The sequence below is a fragment of the Hypomesus nipponensis genome, chromosome 19 (assembly GCF_054491055.1).
Source record: "Hypomesus nipponensis isolate SF chromosome 19, ASM5449105v1, whole genome shotgun sequence".
In the NCBI taxonomy this organism is placed as follows: domain Eukaryota; kingdom Metazoa; phylum Chordata; class Actinopteri; order Osmeriformes; family Osmeridae; genus Hypomesus; species Hypomesus nipponensis.
The window spans coordinates 5,715,857-5,734,596 of record NC_140379.1 but is presented as its reverse complement, the minus strand read 5'-3'; the positions used below and the strand labels follow the sequence as shown (position 1 = coordinate 5,734,596).

The 18,740-nt window shown below is 41.7% G+C and overlaps 3 protein-coding genes across 14 annotated transcripts; 2 read left to right on the top strand and 1 right to left on the bottom strand.

Moving 5' to 3' along the window:
* Positions 1-591: 591 nt before the first annotated feature.
* Positions 592-11,586, bottom strand: LOC146246681 (retinol dehydrogenase 13). 9 transcript variants are annotated; one of them, XM_084682050.1, is made up of 11 exons: positions 11,481-11,586; positions 11,167-11,233; positions 10,647-11,062; positions 9,934-10,095; positions 9,632-9,748; positions 9,371-9,553; positions 9,044-9,171; positions 7,008-7,104; positions 3,604-3,776; positions 2,452-2,636; positions 592-1,628 (listed from the first exon to the last, which is right to left on the bottom strand). In XM_084682050.1, exons 3-6 carry the CDS (start codon positions 10,828-10,830, stop codon positions 9,498-9,500), a joined length of 519 nt encoding a protein of 172 aa, XP_084538176.1. In that variant the 5' UTR covers positions 10,831-11,062; positions 11,167-11,233; positions 11,481-11,586; the 3' UTR covers positions 592-1,628; positions 2,452-2,636; positions 3,604-3,776; positions 7,008-7,104; positions 9,044-9,171; positions 9,371-9,497. The 9 variants fall into 9 exon arrangements, with proteins under 9 accessions (XP_084538176.1, XP_084538174.1, XP_084538177.1 ...); XM_084682048.1 differs by having other exon boundaries at positions 592-2,636; XM_084682051.1 differs by having other exon boundaries at positions 592-2,633.
* A 235-nt stretch (positions 11,587-11,821) lies between these two features.
* tmed3 (transmembrane p24 trafficking protein 3) lies at positions 11,822-13,506 on the top strand. The gene is made up of 3 exons (XM_084682045.1): positions 11,822-12,118; positions 12,283-12,528; positions 12,654-13,506. The coding sequence occupies exons 1-3, from the start codon at positions 11,975-11,977 to the stop codon at positions 12,885-12,887; spliced, it is 624 nt and encodes a 207-aa protein (XP_084538171.1). The 5' UTR covers positions 11,822-11,974; the 3' UTR covers positions 12,888-13,506.
* Positions 13,507-14,051: 545 nt separating this feature from the next.
* On the top strand, positions 14,052-18,380 carry LOC146246679 (isocitrate dehydrogenase [NADP], mitochondrial). 4 transcript variants are annotated; one of them, XR_014732240.1, is made up of 11 exons: positions 14,052-14,353; positions 14,902-14,993; positions 15,074-15,239; positions 15,337-15,497; positions 16,108-16,251; positions 16,352-16,488; positions 16,577-16,728; positions 16,990-17,102; positions 17,186-17,320; positions 17,401-17,493; positions 17,879-17,925. XR_014732240.1 is itself a non-coding variant. In XM_084682041.1 (11 exons), the coding sequence occupies exons 1-11, from the start codon at positions 14,215-14,217 to the stop codon at positions 17,961-17,963; spliced, it is 1,380 nt and encodes a 459-aa protein (XP_084538167.1). In that variant the 5' UTR covers positions 14,053-14,214; the 3' UTR covers positions 17,964-18,380. The 4 variants fall into 4 exon arrangements, 3 of the variants coding, with proteins under 3 accessions (XP_084538167.1, XP_084538168.1, XP_084538169.1); XM_084682041.1 differs by having other exon boundaries at positions 14,053-14,353; positions 17,186-17,283; positions 17,879-18,380; XM_084682042.1 differs by having other exon boundaries at positions 14,054-14,332; positions 17,186-17,283; positions 17,879-18,380.
* The last annotated feature ends 360 nt before the right edge of the window (positions 18,381-18,740 follow it).

Genomic DNA, 18,740 nt, shown 5'->3' with positions numbered 1-18,740 from the left:
ACACTCACACAAACACATAGCTAAGTGCTATTGCAACATTATGGTTGATTTGATCTAATAACAGCGGATCGTACCATGGCATCCAGCTCAATTTTAAACAGCAAGCCATTATTTTGAGAGTGTTTTATTTGGCTGAGATAGACAAACCCACACATGGTAGAGCAAGGGTTTTCTAATCTCTATCATAAATCGGCACACAGTGAAGACACACAAAAATAAGTGGTGTTTATTGTTTTGTGTTATGGTGAGGATGACAGTACAAAGGAGTGACGGTGTCCATATTTCCAGTCTTGTTTTTCTGAGTGGCTGTGCGGCCCCAGAGTCTGCTACTCGGAGATTTGGCTGTGGCCCTGGCCCCCAGCCCTGGGCAGAGTGCCATGTACCAGATACTGCATGCAGGGTCACCACCTGGCTGCAGCATCCTCCACCCAACCAACGCAGGCCCACCAGACTGCCACTGTGAGCCTGTGATTGGGTTCAACCCAACCCCACCGCCCACACGTTACCTCATGGTCAAAATGAACACAAACACAGGAGTGCACTGCTAAATTGTGAGTCAGACTTTTTGCTCAAAGCAGTCACTGAATTGAAAAAAATGTAATTGTTTGAAAATGATGGAGAGGATTTTGTATTATCTTGGCCTGAATACTGTTGGAAGGTTAAGCTCTTGATTTAGAGAAAAACAACGTTATTTTAAAGCAATTGCTTAGACAGAAAAACTGTCTTAGGCTTCCCACACTTGTGATTTTTCCATCCTGTCAGATGTCACTTTGTTATAAAATGATTGTCATTACTTATGATGGCGCAACATATGATGGTACACACTACACAGTCATCTCAACAATTGGACAGTGAGATGTGCAGACACAAAAAGAAGTGAACATTTTGTTATCCTTCAGGGACTTTCAAGTGTGTCTCTGCTGATGTCTGATTTTACCAGTAAGGCTTCATTTTATGAGGGTTGAAAGAAAACTGCTTAGCAGGTCCGTCATGCTAGAAAATACCTGTACCTCTAGCCACGATCAGCACTGTTACACAAACAGAATCCGCATGACTCGTTATCCTATGTCGGCTAGCCCTGAAGAGATAATCCCACTTAAATCCTACACGTTTCCTTTACAGTACATGCATCACTGCTTCATATCAATACGGACAGATATCAGCAGTATCAAGAGCAATGGTAAAGGCCGTTTCCACTCATCCACGTTTGAAGAATACTACAAACAAGTGTAATGGAGAAAGGAGCGACCCGAAGGGAAGTGGATTCATCGATGTTAGTCATCCGCTCAGTCCCCACTCTGTCCCCTGCTGGCCCCACTCTGAACCTGCCGGAGCAGCATCTGTCCCCTTGCCTAACAGGTGCCTTTCCGAAAACCCCGCCAGCCCCATTCTCTGCAGCTACAAATGGCTGGGCCTCAGATATATGCTAATGCCATGCAAATGACATATACCCAAGCTGGAGGTTAAGCATATTAATGAAAGGGGAAGTGTCATAATCAGACAGAGAAGCCGCACTGTCCTTGAACACAAGGCTGCCGCATCTTCAGATGTCGCTGACGGTCAGAGGACAGCTTTGCCCGAGACCACCGAGCGTTTAGTCAACATCTGCTGTGACAGATTCCCACCTCCTGGATGGAGAACGAGGAAGGAGGAGAGTGCAGTCAAATATACAGGATCATGACGATGTAGGTTCAATGAAATATGCAAGAATAGAAGGGATTCGTAACCCTCACAGACTTCCCCGACAGTGTAACGCTGTTGAATGATAGCTCCTCTGCCTGACTTCAGGGTTGCCAAAGTAGACCCCAACATACGGCTGAGATGTAGTGACAGTTAGTGACAGTACTACAAACATCCCTGTTTCTCAGCTAATAACCAAAGCCCTGTTTTCTCACCTACCCCCTCCTCTGCCCCTCTCCAACCCTGCAAGTCATTGCTCCGCCACGTGCCTCCCTGACATTTAGATTCACTCCAGGATGGAGGCAGATTGGTCCACCATCTCGTCATCCACAGTCTTTCAAAGTATTTGTGAATGGGCAGGCATCACATATTGTTTAACGCAATCTACAAACGAATCAAATTAAAACCAATTCAGTCTAAATGTGGGCCAGCTAAGGAAAGTGGCTTCACAAAATGGAAATCCATACAAGCACAGACAGACACACTGACACATCCTGAAAATGTCACCTATGGTTCGATTCGTCACGGATTCTTTTTGTTTCTTCACCCAACATGTTGGATTCAGAAGCCCAATATTAGATTCTGCATTTTCTCTATTGGAGGCCCCCATATTTAGAAAATCTATTTGTGTCTCAGTCTCGCCACAGTTGCCTTTGCCATGCCCTGAGGAAGGCGAAGGGACTAATAACCCTCTCACAGTCTGCCTCGCTTAGACTCAAAGCTGCAAGAGAGCCTGTGCTCGCAGCCCGCAGTGCACAACAACACACGCACCCTCTGAAAGAGACGGCGGAGACACTGAGGGCCGACGTATCTTGCGGAGGAAAAGCAACCTGACCAGCGTAGACTCTTCTAGATGTCCTCTGTGCTTCTACATCAGCCGTGTCACTGTCTGGATCCGAAAACAAGGCTGGAACTCTTGGTTTAGAATCTGCTTTGTTGAATCTCTTTCCCAGCTACTAAGACAATGTAAAAACAAGCTCTTTTTTTATACAAACAAAAAGTGACAGTAATATAACACATGTCCTCGTTATTGTCATACCCATATGTAGTAATAGGCCATTTGTCTCTCTTTCAGTGGAAATGAAGTCATGGGTGGTAGAAACTGATCTTTTACTCAGATAAACACACACCAAGCACCACAACAATGTATGACGATTAATTTGCCAGCATAAACATATTATTTCTGAGGGCATGTTGCAATGAATCTTTTAAATTATTCCTTATTTTGCTTTAAGTTATTTCCTATTGTAAGATGTTGTAATATTACCTCCAAACTGCAATGAGCAAATAGAAAACTCACTGGAGCATTAGTCAACAGCCACAGCTTTTTAAGACAAAATGTACACAACAAAGTTATTTTAAGCATAACAAATATTTCAGCCTAAAACTGAACCTTCTTTAAATCAAAGTATAGTAAGAATACCTTAAAGCGGATGATGTACGTCTATGTATGTATTCTACTGCATGACTACTATTCTCACAGAATCTTGAAACTCTGGCAAAAAATGTATAAATCCTTGCAGGGATACTTAAAATACAGAGAAGTTAGCAAAGTAACCAATTGTGTCAGCAGGTTATTTGAAAGACAGCATCCTCTGGTGGACAGAAAGAGTAATTCTTCACACTGCAGACAAGAGGAATTACACTCGGGTAAACAAAGAAATTGGTTCAGAAAATCTATTTTGAGGTGTTTCTATAAGCATAAAATCACAGAGGATCTCAGGGGAATTGCACCGAATCAGTTCACAATGTAATTATTTAAAGAATTATATAGCCAACCTCTTGTCTTTCATAAATGCAGGCTGGTCCACAAGTCTGTGTGGTGGTGGTGGTGAGGGGGTTGGAGGGGTGGTGGTGGTGGGGGCCTCTAGTGGTAAGAGTGTGGTGTTGACGGTTGTGAGATGTCACAGTCCAGTGCCTTACCATTTCAAGTGCTGGGTCCTGATGTGTACTGGCAGCGCTCCATGATCACATTTCATTCTTCAGTGGACAACAGGGGTGTAGCGCAGTACAACAGCAGCTCCTACACTAGAGGCCTCCCAGAGCCGCTTGTCGTCTCTCCAATTCTGTGCTGCACTAACCGTTAATGCAGCCCCCTTTTTTCAGATGACACACAGTACAGAGCATTCAAGAATATAATTTTTCTCTCTTTCTGTCAAGGCTTATATTATACACGCAAAGGAATACAAAGACACACACATGCACACACAGGTGCACGCACGCGCATACACACACACAGACAGACACACACACACTTACACATGCAGCCTCAAACACATAAACTGAGAGCTTTAGTTTGTTGTCATGGACACATTATTCAAAACCCCACATGATCTGTGTCCATGGCAACTGAGTGCTATTCAGTGTGCCGAAATGGATTGGGGGTGGTCTGGAAGTACCAAGAATCCATGGATCATATGTTGACTACCTGGGCTGTCATGCGAGGGGAGGCAGCAAAGGACATTAGTTAGCTTGTAGTTCTCTCTCCAGTTCATTGTATTAATTGTGATGAATGAACAGGAACATACCCATGAACACGTGACATACAATACATGCCCAACTGCAATTACAGAGGAGTGCACATGCAAGGATGTCGGATAGTGTCTGCTCGCATGCACTGCTCTCCCCGTTTCTCGCCTTTTCACACTCACACACACACACACAAGCACACACACAAACATACATAACACAAGTCATCCTCCTCGAGCCTTCTCAGATTGACTGCTATTTCCTGTTTCCTTATAAGAGCAGTGAGTGAATCGGAAATGAAGAGTCCCCCGTGTCTCTCCCACACATTTGCCTTTCATCATTTCACAATTAGCTAAAGCATTTTCTGAGGGGAGATGGATTTCCTCTTACATTGTGCCCCGTAATATTCAGGCTGGGTGGAGAGCCTCTCTTCACTATGGGTGCGTAATTGTTGGACAAACACAGGACAAACACTTTACGTAGGATGCGAGGATAAAGAAGGTGTTATAAAATAATACAATGTCAACAATGCTCCACAGAATCAACCGAGTCTCTTCAGTAGCCACATGCTACACTAAACCTTTATATAATCCAAAGTATGAACCATCAGGAGTAGTTAATTACAAAGACACATTTTCCCATCTCTCTGGTTAATTTAAAACTATTTATTGGCAAATACTTAGGAAGGAGGGTGGGAGGGAGGGAGAGACAGAGAGAGCTGGGAATGTAGCTGGGTTAATCCCGGTGACTGGGCCAGCGAGCGACAGAAGATGTTTTAGCAGATCTCCTCTGGTCCACATGAGCGGCCCTGTCGTCTGATGTGCGGAGGAACGCCGGAACTGGATAAAGAGGCGATGATCCCTGTTTGCATAGTGCCAGACTTTCACACCGACAGGAAGAACTCAACTAAATAATCGTCCACAAAGCCAGTCGAGATGACCACGGCCTTTCCACTGACAATGGCATGCTAAGACATCACAGAATATCAAGAGCAACATGTCAAGCCAGGCGGAAGGAGGTCAAGTCACATGGCTACACATGGGCCTGGCAGCACGGCCCCTCCTGGATCAATAGCTGAGTTTAAATGTTTTAACAATAAAAAAAATAATTCACCTGATCTTTATTGTTATGCATAGAAGTCTTTAGCTGTTTTTTTTGTTTGTTTGTTTTTTTACAATAATTTTATACGGTCTTGATCTGGCGTAGTGCCTAACTATAACCAAAAACCAAGAAGGACAACACATCCACAACAGTGCTATAGAATCTGCACTTCTGATACTTGCTCTTCCTGTAAAGGGCGTATATTTACTGTGGATCAGGAAGGTTCATGAGAATTTCAGGGCCACAGTGGGGATTTGCTGAAGGCCGGGAGGGATGTTCAGGCCCCGGGGTGGTGTTCTGTCGCCAGGGATAAAGACGCTGTTGAGTGAACCCACAGACAGCAGGGGAGGTGCTGAGTCAGCTGTCCGCCCGGCTTAGCGCACGCTCACTGCTCTGGACTGAGCTCCTCAGGAAAGACCTGCCTGCTTTTGCCACATGCTTCTAACTGCTCACTGATCAGAAACCCAAGGCACCTTTACCTTAGTGACAAACCCTTCTTTTACACACTGGTCAGTGAAAAGCCCTCAAACCTCAACACAAAACATAAAACTGGGACTATCCTTTACCTGTGAAGACCGCAACAAAGGAACTGTGTTTTCCTGTGGCAAATAAAGAATAGTACACAATGATCTTTTGCTTTCTACAGTTTAGCCACACCTCAAATCTACCAAGATAAATGAGTCTCGTGCCCTGAACCCTCTTATTCCAAAAGCAGTGCGGTGAGTTAGAGGCTGATGACTGCGAGGAGCTTAGTCACTGTGGCTGCTCTGATTAAGCTCTCAGCATGCTTGGACTCGTCCACACAGGTAGTGAGAACAGTGGCTGCTCCTAGGCCCATGAATGCAGCAAACCTGCATTCCCACACCTGCCTCAGGCTCACTCACTCACCTCTGTAGTCAGAGAGACACAGAAAGCAGAAAACATTTTTTGTGCAAACACAAACATCCACTTCACACAAATTCTTTTTTTATTTCCGGAGTGAGCAAGCAGGCGTAGATGATCTGAGAAGAGTTGCTGGGAGGGAAAATGCACATGCCACTGCCTGTATCTGTCCTTTAAGTCACTGTATGTAATTTGGAACATAATGTTTTCCCACTGTGAACATCTGTTTCTCTATTAAAACTAGTGAAAACTAGAGGTTAGGGTAGAGAAGCACAAAGTATGGTCAATGAGCTTGTACTTTATTTACAGGACAATATCAAATATTATGACCTAATGGTCTTATTATTAAAAAGCTAAAGAGGAGTTTCGAAGGAGAGTATTTTTGAAGGTATTTTATAGCATTGGAAATATCTAAGGCAGTCTCACTGTAAGTTTTCTCACAGCAAAGTGAAGATTGTTCATACCACATCTGGATATGTAACAGCTCAATAGAACTGGAATTTGAATGATGCCCTGCTTTCCAATGGAACCCATTTAAACAGGTTGGGGGGGGGGGGGGGGGGGTCCCAGAGAAGGTCTCTCTGTTCTGGAACACGAGCAGAGCTGACAGGTATGTTCATTTTGGAATGTGCTTCTAAGCCACACCTGTGTGGAACCCGCCCACCAAACCTGGCTTCTGTAATACTACTGGCCGACCTCTCTGTGATTGACAGGTTAAGACAACTATTTGGCTTAAATCCACAGGCCCCAGGGGGCAGGAATGGTGAGTTCTAATTTTGAACCAATGACAGCCAAGAGATTGTTCTGAGCCAGGCGGGGTTGCAGTGAAATAAAACTCATCAATGGGGTGTGTCTCAAAAGGTAGGCAGTCAAACCGTGAGGGGTTACTGAGTGGGTCGCAACCTTGGTCACTGCTCCCGGCGTGCAATGGATCCAGACCTAAGTCTTTTTCGCCTCCTTCTGCACACCTTCCTGAGGATGGAGCAGATGTGAATTTATTGAAAAAGTCACAAAGGGACTTTTTGCAGAGATTGATAGGAATGGACATATCTTATTTGCTCATGCAATGGGACAACAGTTTTAGGCAATATGTAGGATTTTATGGACATTGTGAGACTGGCTCTTTGGAGGGCAAATTGGAGTCTCACTAAAGTACCCATCAGTCTGCTAGGGCTGTTGCTTTTGTTGAACCTATGGTCGCTCACATCTCCTTATCACTTTTCCAGCCCAGCTGTCGATTCCGTATTCGTTGGACGGAGAACTGATAAGGGCATGTGTCTGACATTAACTACATGCTAGGAACACAACTGGAAAAGCTTTGGCTCAGACTTGTAGTCCTGTATTCGGTTGCATTCGGGCACAGGTAGAGAAATGTATTGTAGATAATACTGAAATAACCAAATTAACTACATTTCTGTTTTACTGTCATTAACTGAATTTGTGTGTTACAGTATGTAACTAAGTCAAGACAGTTGGATAACTTCAGGCCATTCAGAGATATGTTGTACAACAAAGTTAAATTGATTATTAAGCAATGCTTTTGTACGAATGAACAAAGGAATGAGAACACGTAACAAGGTAAGTCATGTCTACCTGTGGATAGAACATAGTCAGTGACTTTATCTACTGGTTAGTCATTAGAGGTTGTTAATACATTTCAAATATGTCATGATCCACTCTGCAGGAATGTGCAAAGGTATGTTTTCATGCAGATCTGGACATCATTGAAACACTATTATGAATGACTTGATGCATGTTATGACCAATATAAAGAATGGATCTTTAATGTATTCAAGTTGCTTAACTATCTGATGTATCTTTGTCCACAAATATAATTCAGGTTGCAGTAACTGTACTGAACACAAGATGGTACTATAGTTCATTTTTAAAGTTAATTTTCATCCAACTTTTGTAACAATCTTTTTTTTTTTTATCATTCAAATTCAAACTTAAATTTGCATTTAGCAGGATGGGTTATTATACTGATTAACCCCAAATCAATCTATTTGTGATTTTATACCACTGTGTTAAATGGTCTGTGGCCAAAACGATGATGTGTGTGCCACAAATTATTATGACTTTTTGACTAAAAAGAAGAAAACCTAAAACATTTAAGTGAGTCCAGTTGAAGGTGGGTTCATCCTATGATTGAGAACATCTGGATATCAGATTTTTAACATGGTGGTAAACTGTATGGAGAAATAATAAAGAGATGCCCAATAAAGAGCATGCAAACCTATCTCCAAAACTCCAAAATCTTCTACCACCATGTTTCATATGCATTTTGTATTTTCCTTTATTAGATAAAGCAGAATATGTTCATAAGAAAAAAACAACTGTTAACTGTTATCAATTATGAGAAAATACAATAATTATCTTAGAAAATATAACTACTAAAGAATTATGTATTCAAAATTCAAGGTATCCAATGATGATCCTACCGCTGGATTACAACTAAAATATAAACATACCAGTAGTGATATTTAACCATGTTTCACTGCATTTTGATATCCAACCCATTGGATCAGGAAACATTATACTGGTAGGTCATACAAAGAGCAAGCTGTAGATACAGAGTCATAGAGATTAAAGTATGTCCTGTAGCACTATAAATGGAGCAACCAATATCCCATCATTCAATTATATCATAAGTGGTTCTTTCAGCCCTGCACTGATAATATGCTTATTTAGATCCTAAAATATCCAAACCTGCTTGCATTTTACAATTACATTTGACATTTTAGTCATTTAGCAGCGCTCATGTCCAGACCGACTTACAGTAAGTACGGGGACATTCCCCCCGAGGTAAGTAGGGTGAAGTGCCTTGCCCAAGGACACAACGCCATTTTGCACAGACGGGAATCGAACCGGAAACCTTCTAACCTGCTTGCAATAGTGCCAGTAGCTTTACCTCTTTTAGGATATGGGCGTAGTGACTCCATCAGGCTAAGCCCACCATGGAGGAACTGATATCCCACAGTCGTTTTGCAGCCTCGTCATCCCAACCCTGTGGGGCAACCTCTTTAGGGGCCGCAGTCACTGCCCGGGGGAACACAGAGAGAAAAGGATAGATGAAATCAAATCTGTACACAACTGACTCTAAACTTTGTCAGATGCTCATTCTAAAAACGTGAAAGAATTTATTGGGAGTAGGACGACACTTATTATCACTTTTTAAACATGATTAAAAAATGAACTTTTTTGTTCCTGTTGGTCAATCAGGGTCTAATGCACTGACCTGTAGTACAGGCCAGTGACGTTGGCTTGGTTCTCATCCACAGCACAAAAAATGGTAGTCTGAGCCCCTTCCCAGGGCGTCTTTATGAGTGCAATTAATGGCACAGCCAAGATCTAGTTCCACAGGGCTAGGGTGGGGAAGAAGTGACGGCCCAGCTCCGTACGGATGATGCCAGGGTGAAGGCTGTACACAGTTACGCAGTTAAGAGACTACAAATATCATATTTTGTCTGGGATCAAATATGTATATAATTAAACCCACCGTTTAGTTTGGCTGCTAACGCTCTACTGAAGAGAACATTGGTTGGCTTGCTCTGAAAGTAGCTTACATCAGGGTCATAGTCTTTGTAAAGGTTAATGTCATCTAAATGGATCTTGCCTGTAAAAAAAGGTTTTGTATCATCATCATCAAACAAGCTAACATGCAACGGTTAACAGTTCATAAATAAATAAATAAGAATAAAAAAAAATCTTGAACTACAAAACATTTTCAGACCAAATTGTCATTCTTTTTCCAAGGTTGGTCTGTTAAGTCTTAGTGAATTTACATAGAATCCCCTTTACCTGTCTCGTGGGCCAGACTAGACACGTTAACAACACGACTGGGAGTGGATTTCTTCAGCAGATCCAAGAGGCAGTTGGGCAGAAAGATGTGTCCAAGGTGGTTTACTCCAAACTGCTTCTCAAAGCCATCCACAGTCTTCCCTTTGGGGCACATCATGATTCCTGAATTTAATGGATTGGAAAAACAAGAGTCTCTCTACTGTATACAGAACAATAAGACATATTTTTAAAATCAGATCTACATGTTGTACTTTCCTGGACATCAAGGCTATTTGCTAAATGCAAGGCCGTAGCCATGGAGTCAACATTCCGGGGACAAATATCTTTTTTATTGATAATTTCGGACAGCGTGTGTGATTGCCTGTGGTAGCGTAGCACATTTATATTTTTATATCAATATATTGGGGGGGACATTTTGACCAGATTTGAATATTTACATTTACATTTAGTCATTTAGCAGACGCTCTTATCCAGAGCGACTTACAGTAAGTACAGGGATATTCCCCCCGAGGCAAGTAGGGTGAAGTGCCTTGCCCAAGGACACAACGTCAGTTGGCACGGCGGGGAATTGATCCGGCAACCTTCTGATTACTAGCCCGACTCCCTCACCGCTCAGCCATCTGACTCCCTATATTGGGGAATATTGGGGGGGGGGGGGGGGGCAATATATATTATGATTACGGCCTTGGCTAAATCGTGTGACTGTACTGCACCTGCGTTGTTGATATGGATGTCAAGCCTGTCCTCGTTCTCCAGGATATCTTTGGCAAGCTCCCTGACTGACTGCAGTGAGGTTAGGTCCAGATATTTTACCACCACGTTTCCATTACCGGTCTTCTTCCTGATCTCGTCTGCTGCCTTGTTGGCTCTGGTCATGTCTCTGGCCCCTGTACACATGCAAGCATGCAGTTAGGGTACCAGCAGCAAACACTTAGTGGAGATTTACAATTTTTAATAAGAACAATTTGGGGGGAATTCGCAAGGTTTCCCCTTTGCGGGCCATGTCCATGGCTGTCTCTTTCCCAATGCCAGTGATGTTGGCCCCTGTAATCAGGACTGTTTTGCAATCTAGCCTGGCCTTGCTCCGGCACATTCCCCTTCCATTTGCGCAAGGCCACATTGCTCACTCCTGTCAGATAATTGGAAAAAATTATTACAAATCCAGATATTCAAACGTCCCTACATTTGATTTAGCCTACTATATACAGGCTGTAGTTTACAAAGTTAGATTACCTACTAGAAGGGCGACTGCAACACCAGTTGCATGTTCCTCCGCAAACTGCTTAAAATCCATCACCTTCTGCATATTTAAATATAATAAACTCCTTTATTTTGATTTTTTCCTGTTTGAATATTAAAACAATTAAGCTGACAGCTGACAGCTATAACGACTTCTCTAGCACAGGCTCTGCATCTCAACATCTCAACAACTTGAATCTAAACTTTAACTTTACATGACGCTGTAAACATAAGATTCCGTGAAATGCAGACATGGCCATTAGTCAATTTACAGGTACACTCGCTCAAACAGTAATGCATTAGCCTACCTCTCAAACCCCGTGATAACGCTGTCTATGACAGCAGTTACCGTTGAACTTTCATAGTAAACTGTCAAGTCCACGCTATGGTCAAGTCCCTCCCATAGATATACATATGGTCCCTCCCACGGTACGTGTCCCTGTGCTGTGAGTCTTTTTGTAAAAAAAAATTACTTAATTTTTAAATTGTATCAATCAATGTATTTATTAACAGCAGTTTTACAATACAATAGAAAAAGCAGAAACATCAAATAAGAATTCTGTGCTATGTCAACGTCAGCGTTCGCGTCAACCAGGCTCACTTGTTTACATTATGAAGAAGCACCGTGACCCGGAAGAGGTTTAATACCATGCCACGTCAGTTGTGGTTGAGATCAGAAAAGTTTTTGAGCCACATATGTCACATTCACTGCAAGGAATAATTCTGTCTCCTAAGACGGTGTACCTTGTAATTGTGACAGTAAATATTTTTAAGTTTTGCTCTCTTATTATTTAGCTGCGTCATGCGTTACCTTGGACTTTGCAGTTTGATGTTACATGTTATCTGTGTTTGTAGCACAGAGTTAACGTTTGAATTACCGGACAACGAAAAGCAATGTTTTTACGAAGAACTTGAGAATGGCGTGAGATTTGACATAGACTTTCAAGTAAGTGATTTTAGATAACGCTGTTTGGAGTCATATGCATTATTAGCAGGGTTGATTTTAGTTCGATTTGTCTAGACAATTAAGGTTTAAACACGTAGCCGACATGAAAGATTGAACACCTTGGTTGACTTATATTCCTAATACTTCTCTCCCTTCCTTTTTAGGTAATAGCAGGGGGAAACTATGATGTCGACTGCTTTGTCACAGATCCTTTGAGCAATGTCCTCTATCAGGATAGGAAGAAGCAATATGACAGTTTTTCTCACACCACAACTATGAAAGGTGTTTACAAAGTATGCTTCAGCAATGAATTCTCCACGTTCTCCCACAAAATAGTTTACCTGGACTTCCGTGCAGGGGATGAGAGGCCACTTCTCCCTGACATGATCAAAGCCACAGCACTGACCCAGGTAAACTTCAGAACAACTGTCCGTTAAGCGTTGCCAGGTTCCATATTCAATGCTCAAAGGCTCTCTAATGCTTCATATAAGAAGAAAAAAAAAAGATCATTTTCTCTAAACAATCTATATTTCAGATGGAGTCAGCGTGCCTCTCTATCCATGAAATTCTTAAGGTGGTGTCTGACTCTCAAACGTGGTACAGGCTACGGGAGGCACATGACCGTATCCGAGCAGAAGACCTTCATGAACGTGTGAGCTTCTGGTCCATTGGAGAGACCTTCATTCTATTTGCAGTCAGCATCGGGCAAGTCCTGATGTTAAAAAGTTTCTTCAGTGACAAAAAAGGCACTGTGGCAGCCCCCACTTAGTCACTTGGCCATCCTCCTTTGAACTATATGGTCCTGAAACCGTTAAAGCAATCTGAATGGTTCTACAAAACTACTTGACAAGGATATCTGTAGTACGATACAGTTGTGAATTCTCATCTCCTAAAAAATGCAACTCTTGGAGCACATCATTGTAGATGCACTTAATGGGTTCTCAGCAGTCAGATTTTTTTTTTACCCTATTATGTAAAATTAGTTTGAACTATTTCAGAAATATTGTGGCACATGATTAGTTACCAAAGAGCAATATCTGGCTTGTTTATGTTTCAGTGCTATTTGATGCTGTTTTATGTTTCACTTGATTATGTTAATTTATGTGCAATCTTTGCATTTTGTTACTTTAGCCTCTTTTGAACATACACTTAATGTACATGATAGCATCATAACCTGATCAGGGGTTTGTAAGTGCAATTAAATACAAGATATAGTTTTTGTTTTGCTGTTACATAAGTATGTGCTTTATTGTCCTTTCTTGAATGGTCTATATTATTTTTTCAATTAACATCAAATTCCCAAAGTCATAAAAATGTTACTGAAAGTACTTTTTATTACATTTTTTTATTGATAAAGTCTATGACAGAAATCATGTATCCAAAACTGACACAGTGCCTATGATGATCATTTACAACCTTAAAAATGTCGAGACCACATTATAAACTGGACAACTTCAATGTGTGTGTAATCTACATTACCTCAGCAGGTGGTAGCATATGCAACATTTCATGCCCCCCTTCTCACTAAAACATTCCAGTCCCAATAAAATGGCACGTAGTGTGTAGTGGCCTTAAGAGTCATAATCGGTCCCAGTACAACGTCTCTATGGCTAGGAGTGTATCTAACTCTCAATATCACTGTATTTCCATGTTCCTGTAGAGGGGGACATAGCATATGAAGACATTTGAGGCAGTCAGCCACGCCCACCTTCATATGGCAATTTTACTCGATTTGAGTCGCTAGTATATTTATTTGGGAAAGTTTGGGCAATTCAACGGTTTACAATCAGATAAGGAAATTCCAATTCATGTCAGTTAATAAAAAAATAAAAGTTACAGGAAACATAAAAACTTTAACTTAAATAATAGGCTAATTGAGACATCAACATTACGTCAAAGAGCACGAGAAATGCATAAATGTCAAATGCATGTCACTGATTGGCCATGCGAGGTTTCGTTTGTGTAGACACTGACGTGGTGGGAATTATAACCGCCCATATATTTTTGTAACCTCATTTATTTACCGGTTAGTTGTTCACTCATTTAAAAAGTGTGCAATCTAGTTCAGCGGTGTACGATAACAGTTGCAGTCGACCATGGCAGGGTACTTGAGGGCTCTTTGCTCCATCTCAAGATGTGCTGCCGCTTCACTGTCGGAAAATCCCGCTGTGCTCGCGCCTGCTGTAGTTTTCCAAAATTTACAACAGAGGAACTGTGAGTCGACTGAATTATGTTGTACGTAGGGTAGTTTGTTTGTGTTCATCTAGCTTGTTTGTGTTCAGCTAGTTTGTTTGAATGAGCTTAATAGTGTCTTTCGCTTTTGTTTTGAAAATGTCAGAATGCTATCGTTATATTTAGCCAAACATTAGTAGGTAGCAGATAGGTCAGATGGCTATCAATTTGATGCGTGGCACAATATGGTGCGTGGCGTTATATAATGATACATTAGCCAGGCGAAACATTCCAAAAACAACAACCATGTGAGATTCCTATTTTTCATTTACAAGCCACATTTAACTCAAGGCTGTTATCTAGTAAGTTTGACAAGCATTTAGAATGCACATTTAGTGTACGGTTTACTCCAGACAGTCAGTCACACGTGAGGACAAGTAGACATGGGGGAAGGTAGGTAGTTAACTAACAGGTTGTCAAGCTGGTCTTTTCCATACTGGACAGCGTGACCAAGTAGTTAAACTGGTTTATGCTCTTTTCCCGTCCTTAACATCCTAATCAGAATATTCTTTATATTGTGCACGTCAAAATCTCATATTGAATCGTTATAGATGCTACTAAACGTATCAAGGTGGACCAGCCCGTGGTGGAGATGGATGGAGATGAGATGACTCGCATTATATGGGAGTTTATCAAAGAGAAGGTACCCTAACTTACAACTATCAGGATCTTATTAATGTTGAGACCGGTTGTAAATATGTTGCATCTGTCCTGCTTCTACAGCTCATCCTCTCTAATGTTGATGTGGAGCTGAAATACTATGATCTGGGCCTGCCATACCGTGACCAGACTAATGACCAGGTCACGATTGACTCTGCACTTGCCACCAAGCAATACAACGTGGCGGTCAAGTGTGCCACCATCACCCCCGATGAGGAAAGAGTGGAAGGTATGTTGTCTGGCCACCATACCGTCAAAAGATTGATTTAATGTCGAATACAATTGTGCATCCTTTCTCAACGTAAATCTTAATGCATATTCCCAAGAGTTCAAGCTGAAAAACATGTGGAAGAGCCCCAATGGAACCATCCGGAACATCTTGGGAGGCACTGTCTTCCGTGAGCCTATCATCTGCAAGAACATACCCCGTCTTGTACTCGGTTGGACGCAGCCTATCACGATCGGCAGACATGCTTTTGGTGACCAGGTACTGTAGTTAAATCAGCCATTGTTGGGAAATTACCAAATTGGCCCTGCAATTATACTTCTGTTTATTTGATATGGTTCCAATTTAAATGAGTGCATACAGTGAATATAACCCTGTTATGATGTTCTGTATAAGTATATACTTAGAGGTTTGATTGCCATGATGTAACCCAGATTGGAATGTGTAGGCCTCTGCCATTGTATAAAAAAAAGTGTAAACTTTACGATTTTATAGATTGTGCAGGACAAAGACGTGTACATTTTAAGCACTGTGTCTATTTAGGTTTACTGATAACTTCACCTGAGTTGGGAGTGAAAAGGATCAGTACGTGCTAGCACCTGATTTACAACCCTTAGTTGAAGGTCATATCTGGGAAAGCCAGATAGGGTTCTTTTCATGCTACAAGAAAGACTGTGTTCATTCGCTATTTTGCGACACTCTGTTCTTGCCTGCAAGCTTGTATTAAACTTGGAGCCCGAGAACTGCTGGTCACTTGATGCTTGGCAGCATTCAGCAGATTAACTTAAACACTATGCGCATACTATTTGAGGACGTCGATGATTCTTGAAGAATGCCAGGTGCCTGTATTTGACTTCATTTCTTTGTACAGTACAAGGCCACAGACTTTGTTATTACCCAGCCTGGCAAGTTTAAGATGGTGTTCACCCCAAGTGATGGAAGCAAAGGGAAAGAGTGGGAGGTGTATGATTTCCCCTCTGGTGGCTGTGGAATGGGCATGTACAACACTGATGCGGTGAGTGTGGCCTTATTGGAGATTAATTAGAGGTGCTGCCAATCAATGTCATTACAGCTGTCAGTCAGGTCACAGTTTACTTACTTTTTTCTTTCTCTAGTCCATCAGTGGATTTGCCCACAGCTGCTTCCAGTATGCTATCCAGAAAAAGTGGCCTCTCTACATGAGCACCAAGAACACCATTCTCAAGGCTTATGATGGGAGGTTCAAGGACATCTTCCAAGAAATCTTTGAGGCGTAAGACTTGTGATAATATACTTCACTTAAAGTCTATTACCATGTGAACATAGCATAATGTTAAAATAGAAATACATTTTTCCTGCAGGAACTACAAACCAGAATTTGACAGACTGAAGATCTGGTATGAGCACCGCCTGATTGATGACATGGTTGCCCAGGTACTCAAATCCTCCGGAGGTTTTGTTTGGGCATGCAAGAACTATGACGGAGATGTTCAGTCAGACATTCTGGCTCAGGGTGAGGCAAAAGGCTGTCAAGTTTAACCTCAGAAGCTATGCAGATTACCCACTCATTGTCTCTGAACTTCAAAATGCCGAATGCCTTTTATTGGCGGCCACGTCCACTCTATAACCTGTCATGGATCCCTTGCACATTACTCCGTTACTCACTTTATAAACACAGAGGACTTCCCCTGTGACCTCCTTTATGAACTTGATTTAGTGAGTGGATCTGCTACAAGGTATTGACTTAGTCTTGTTTTACTCTACGCGTCTGTAGGCTTTGGCTCCCTGGGCCTGATGACCTCAGTGCTCGTGTGTCCAGATGGTAAGACCATCGAGGCCGAGGCGGCCCATGGCACGGTGACCAGGCACTTCCGTGAGCACCAGAGGGTAAGGCCCTGTCAACACCGCCAGATGTTTTTTGACACGCTATTCGAACCCATTTCTGAATGCTTTTTCTAATTCTATTCCAGGGACGACCCACGAGCACCAACCCCATTGCCAGCATCTTTGCTTGGACAAGGGGTCTTGAGCACAGAGGGAAGCTGGATGGAAACCCTGACTTAATAAAGTGATGACTGGCGATACTCATTTTCAACTACAGCACAGTTGCGTAGCTGCCTTAGTTTTTACAAAGTGGGGACAGTAAACATTAAACAAACACTGATTGTTCTATGTTCTCCTCCAGATTCTCTCAGACCTTGGAGAGGGTGTGTGTGGAGACTGTGGAGAGTGGTGTGATGACCAAGGACCTTGCAGGCTGCATCCATGGCCTTTCCAAGTGAGTTCTTTTGTTTTAGAATGCTACTCAGTTACCCAGGGTTCCCATGGTCCTTGAAAGTTCATGAAAAAAATAAAATATATATATATAATAATGGCCTCAAATGGTTCTTGAAAACAGAACATGAACCTTGAATGTGTTTGGATCCATAGCTGATGTCTAGCATAAGATTTTGTTGCGTTCTTCAATTTGAATGTAATTCTCTTTCCAAATGAGAATGTGGCTCAACTGTAATTCATGCTGTTTTAACTTTTTCATTTAAAATGTTTTAATTTACGTAAAGTTTGGGAACTCCTGACTTACCAATTCCACATGTTGTGTGTAGACCCAAATTATTGGTAAAAGGTGGTTAGTTTCTGAATAAACTGTATCTGTGTCTTTGCAGTTGCAAGCTCAATGAGCATTATGTCAACACATCTGACTTCCTGGATGCCATAAAGACCAACCTGGACAAAGCGCTGGGAAAGTAAAAAAAGAGAGTATAACTTTATTTTTGGAGAGAAACAATTTTCCGTCCACAATTTTGTACCTCATTATTACTCGACATGTTTAGGAATATTTGTATCCTGTTTTGAGGGAACAATGTTTGTGCCATTTGAAGTCAGATAGTGTTTTGGTGCTCCTCTGCCTTCTCCTTTCCCAAAGTTATGTAAAAACATATTTGTTGTCCAATAGTGTATTTTGTGTATTAACTGTTATTGAGTTAACTTGAAAGACCATTTCTATTAAGTTAAATTCTTGTATGTTCAACTAGGTACTCTTTCCAAATAAATGCTGTATGAACAACATTATGAATTAATGCATTATCAAGTTTGAAAGTTCCGTTTTTGTATTTGTCACATGATTGTGTCTCTAGCTGGGTAGAATAAAAACGTTAGCAAATTGAATCATAACGCTTTCTTACACCTTTGGACTGCCAATCCCATGTTTTAGTAGGTGTGTATTTAGATAAAAGTGGACGCTACATGTGATGTATCATCTACGTTCCCCCCTGTTCACTCACCAATAAGTCTTTCTACCTTATGCCACCATGAGTATAGGGTGTAAAAGGGGACCGCTCTTCCATTTTAGATGAACCAATTACAAATTCAAACTCCTTTTGTACTCGGTGCCTTCATTTTAGGGTACAATTATTTGTGGCCACAGCCGTTTCATTGAGCAAGTGTATAAGACTTGTTTTTGACATACATAAGAGCTGTTTACAGACAATTCTAGGCTTTGCATTTGACTTTGGTAGTGGTGTTAGA

Coding starts and splice junctions, on each gene's coding strand:
- LOC146246681 (XM_084682048.1), bottom strand. CDS start 10,830: ATGTGTACAGGGGCCAGAGACATGACCAGAGCCAACAAGGCAGCAGAC. Junction 9,749..9,933: donor TAGTCTGGCCCACGAGACAG/GTAAAGGGGATT, acceptor CTTTTTTTACAG/GCAAGATCCATTTAGATGAC. Junction 9,554..9,631: donor GTTAGCAGCCAAACTAAACG/GTGGGTTTAATT, acceptor AACTGTGTACAG/CCTTCACCCTGGCATCATCC.
- tmed3 (XM_084682045.1), top strand. CDS start 11,975: ATGCGTTACCTTGGACTTTGCAGTTTGATGTTACATGTTATCTGTGTT. Junction 12,119..12,282: donor GATTTGACATAGACTTTCAA/GTAAGTGATTTT, acceptor CTTCCTTTTTAG/GTAATAGCAGGGGGAAACTA. Junction 12,529..12,653: donor AAGCCACAGCACTGACCCAG/GTAAACTTCAGA, acceptor TCTATATTTCAG/ATGGAGTCAGCGTGCCTCTC.
- LOC146246679 (XM_084682041.1), top strand. CDS start 14,215: ATGGCAGGGTACTTGAGGGCTCTTTGCTCCATCTCAAGATGTGCTGCC. Junction 14,354..14,901: donor TGAGTCGACTGAATTATGTT/GTACGTAGGGTA, acceptor GAATCGTTATAG/ATGCTACTAAACGTATCAAG. Junction 16,489..16,576: donor TTCCAAGAAATCTTTGAGGC/GTAAGACTTGTG, acceptor TTTTTCCTGCAG/GAACTACAAACCAGAATTTG.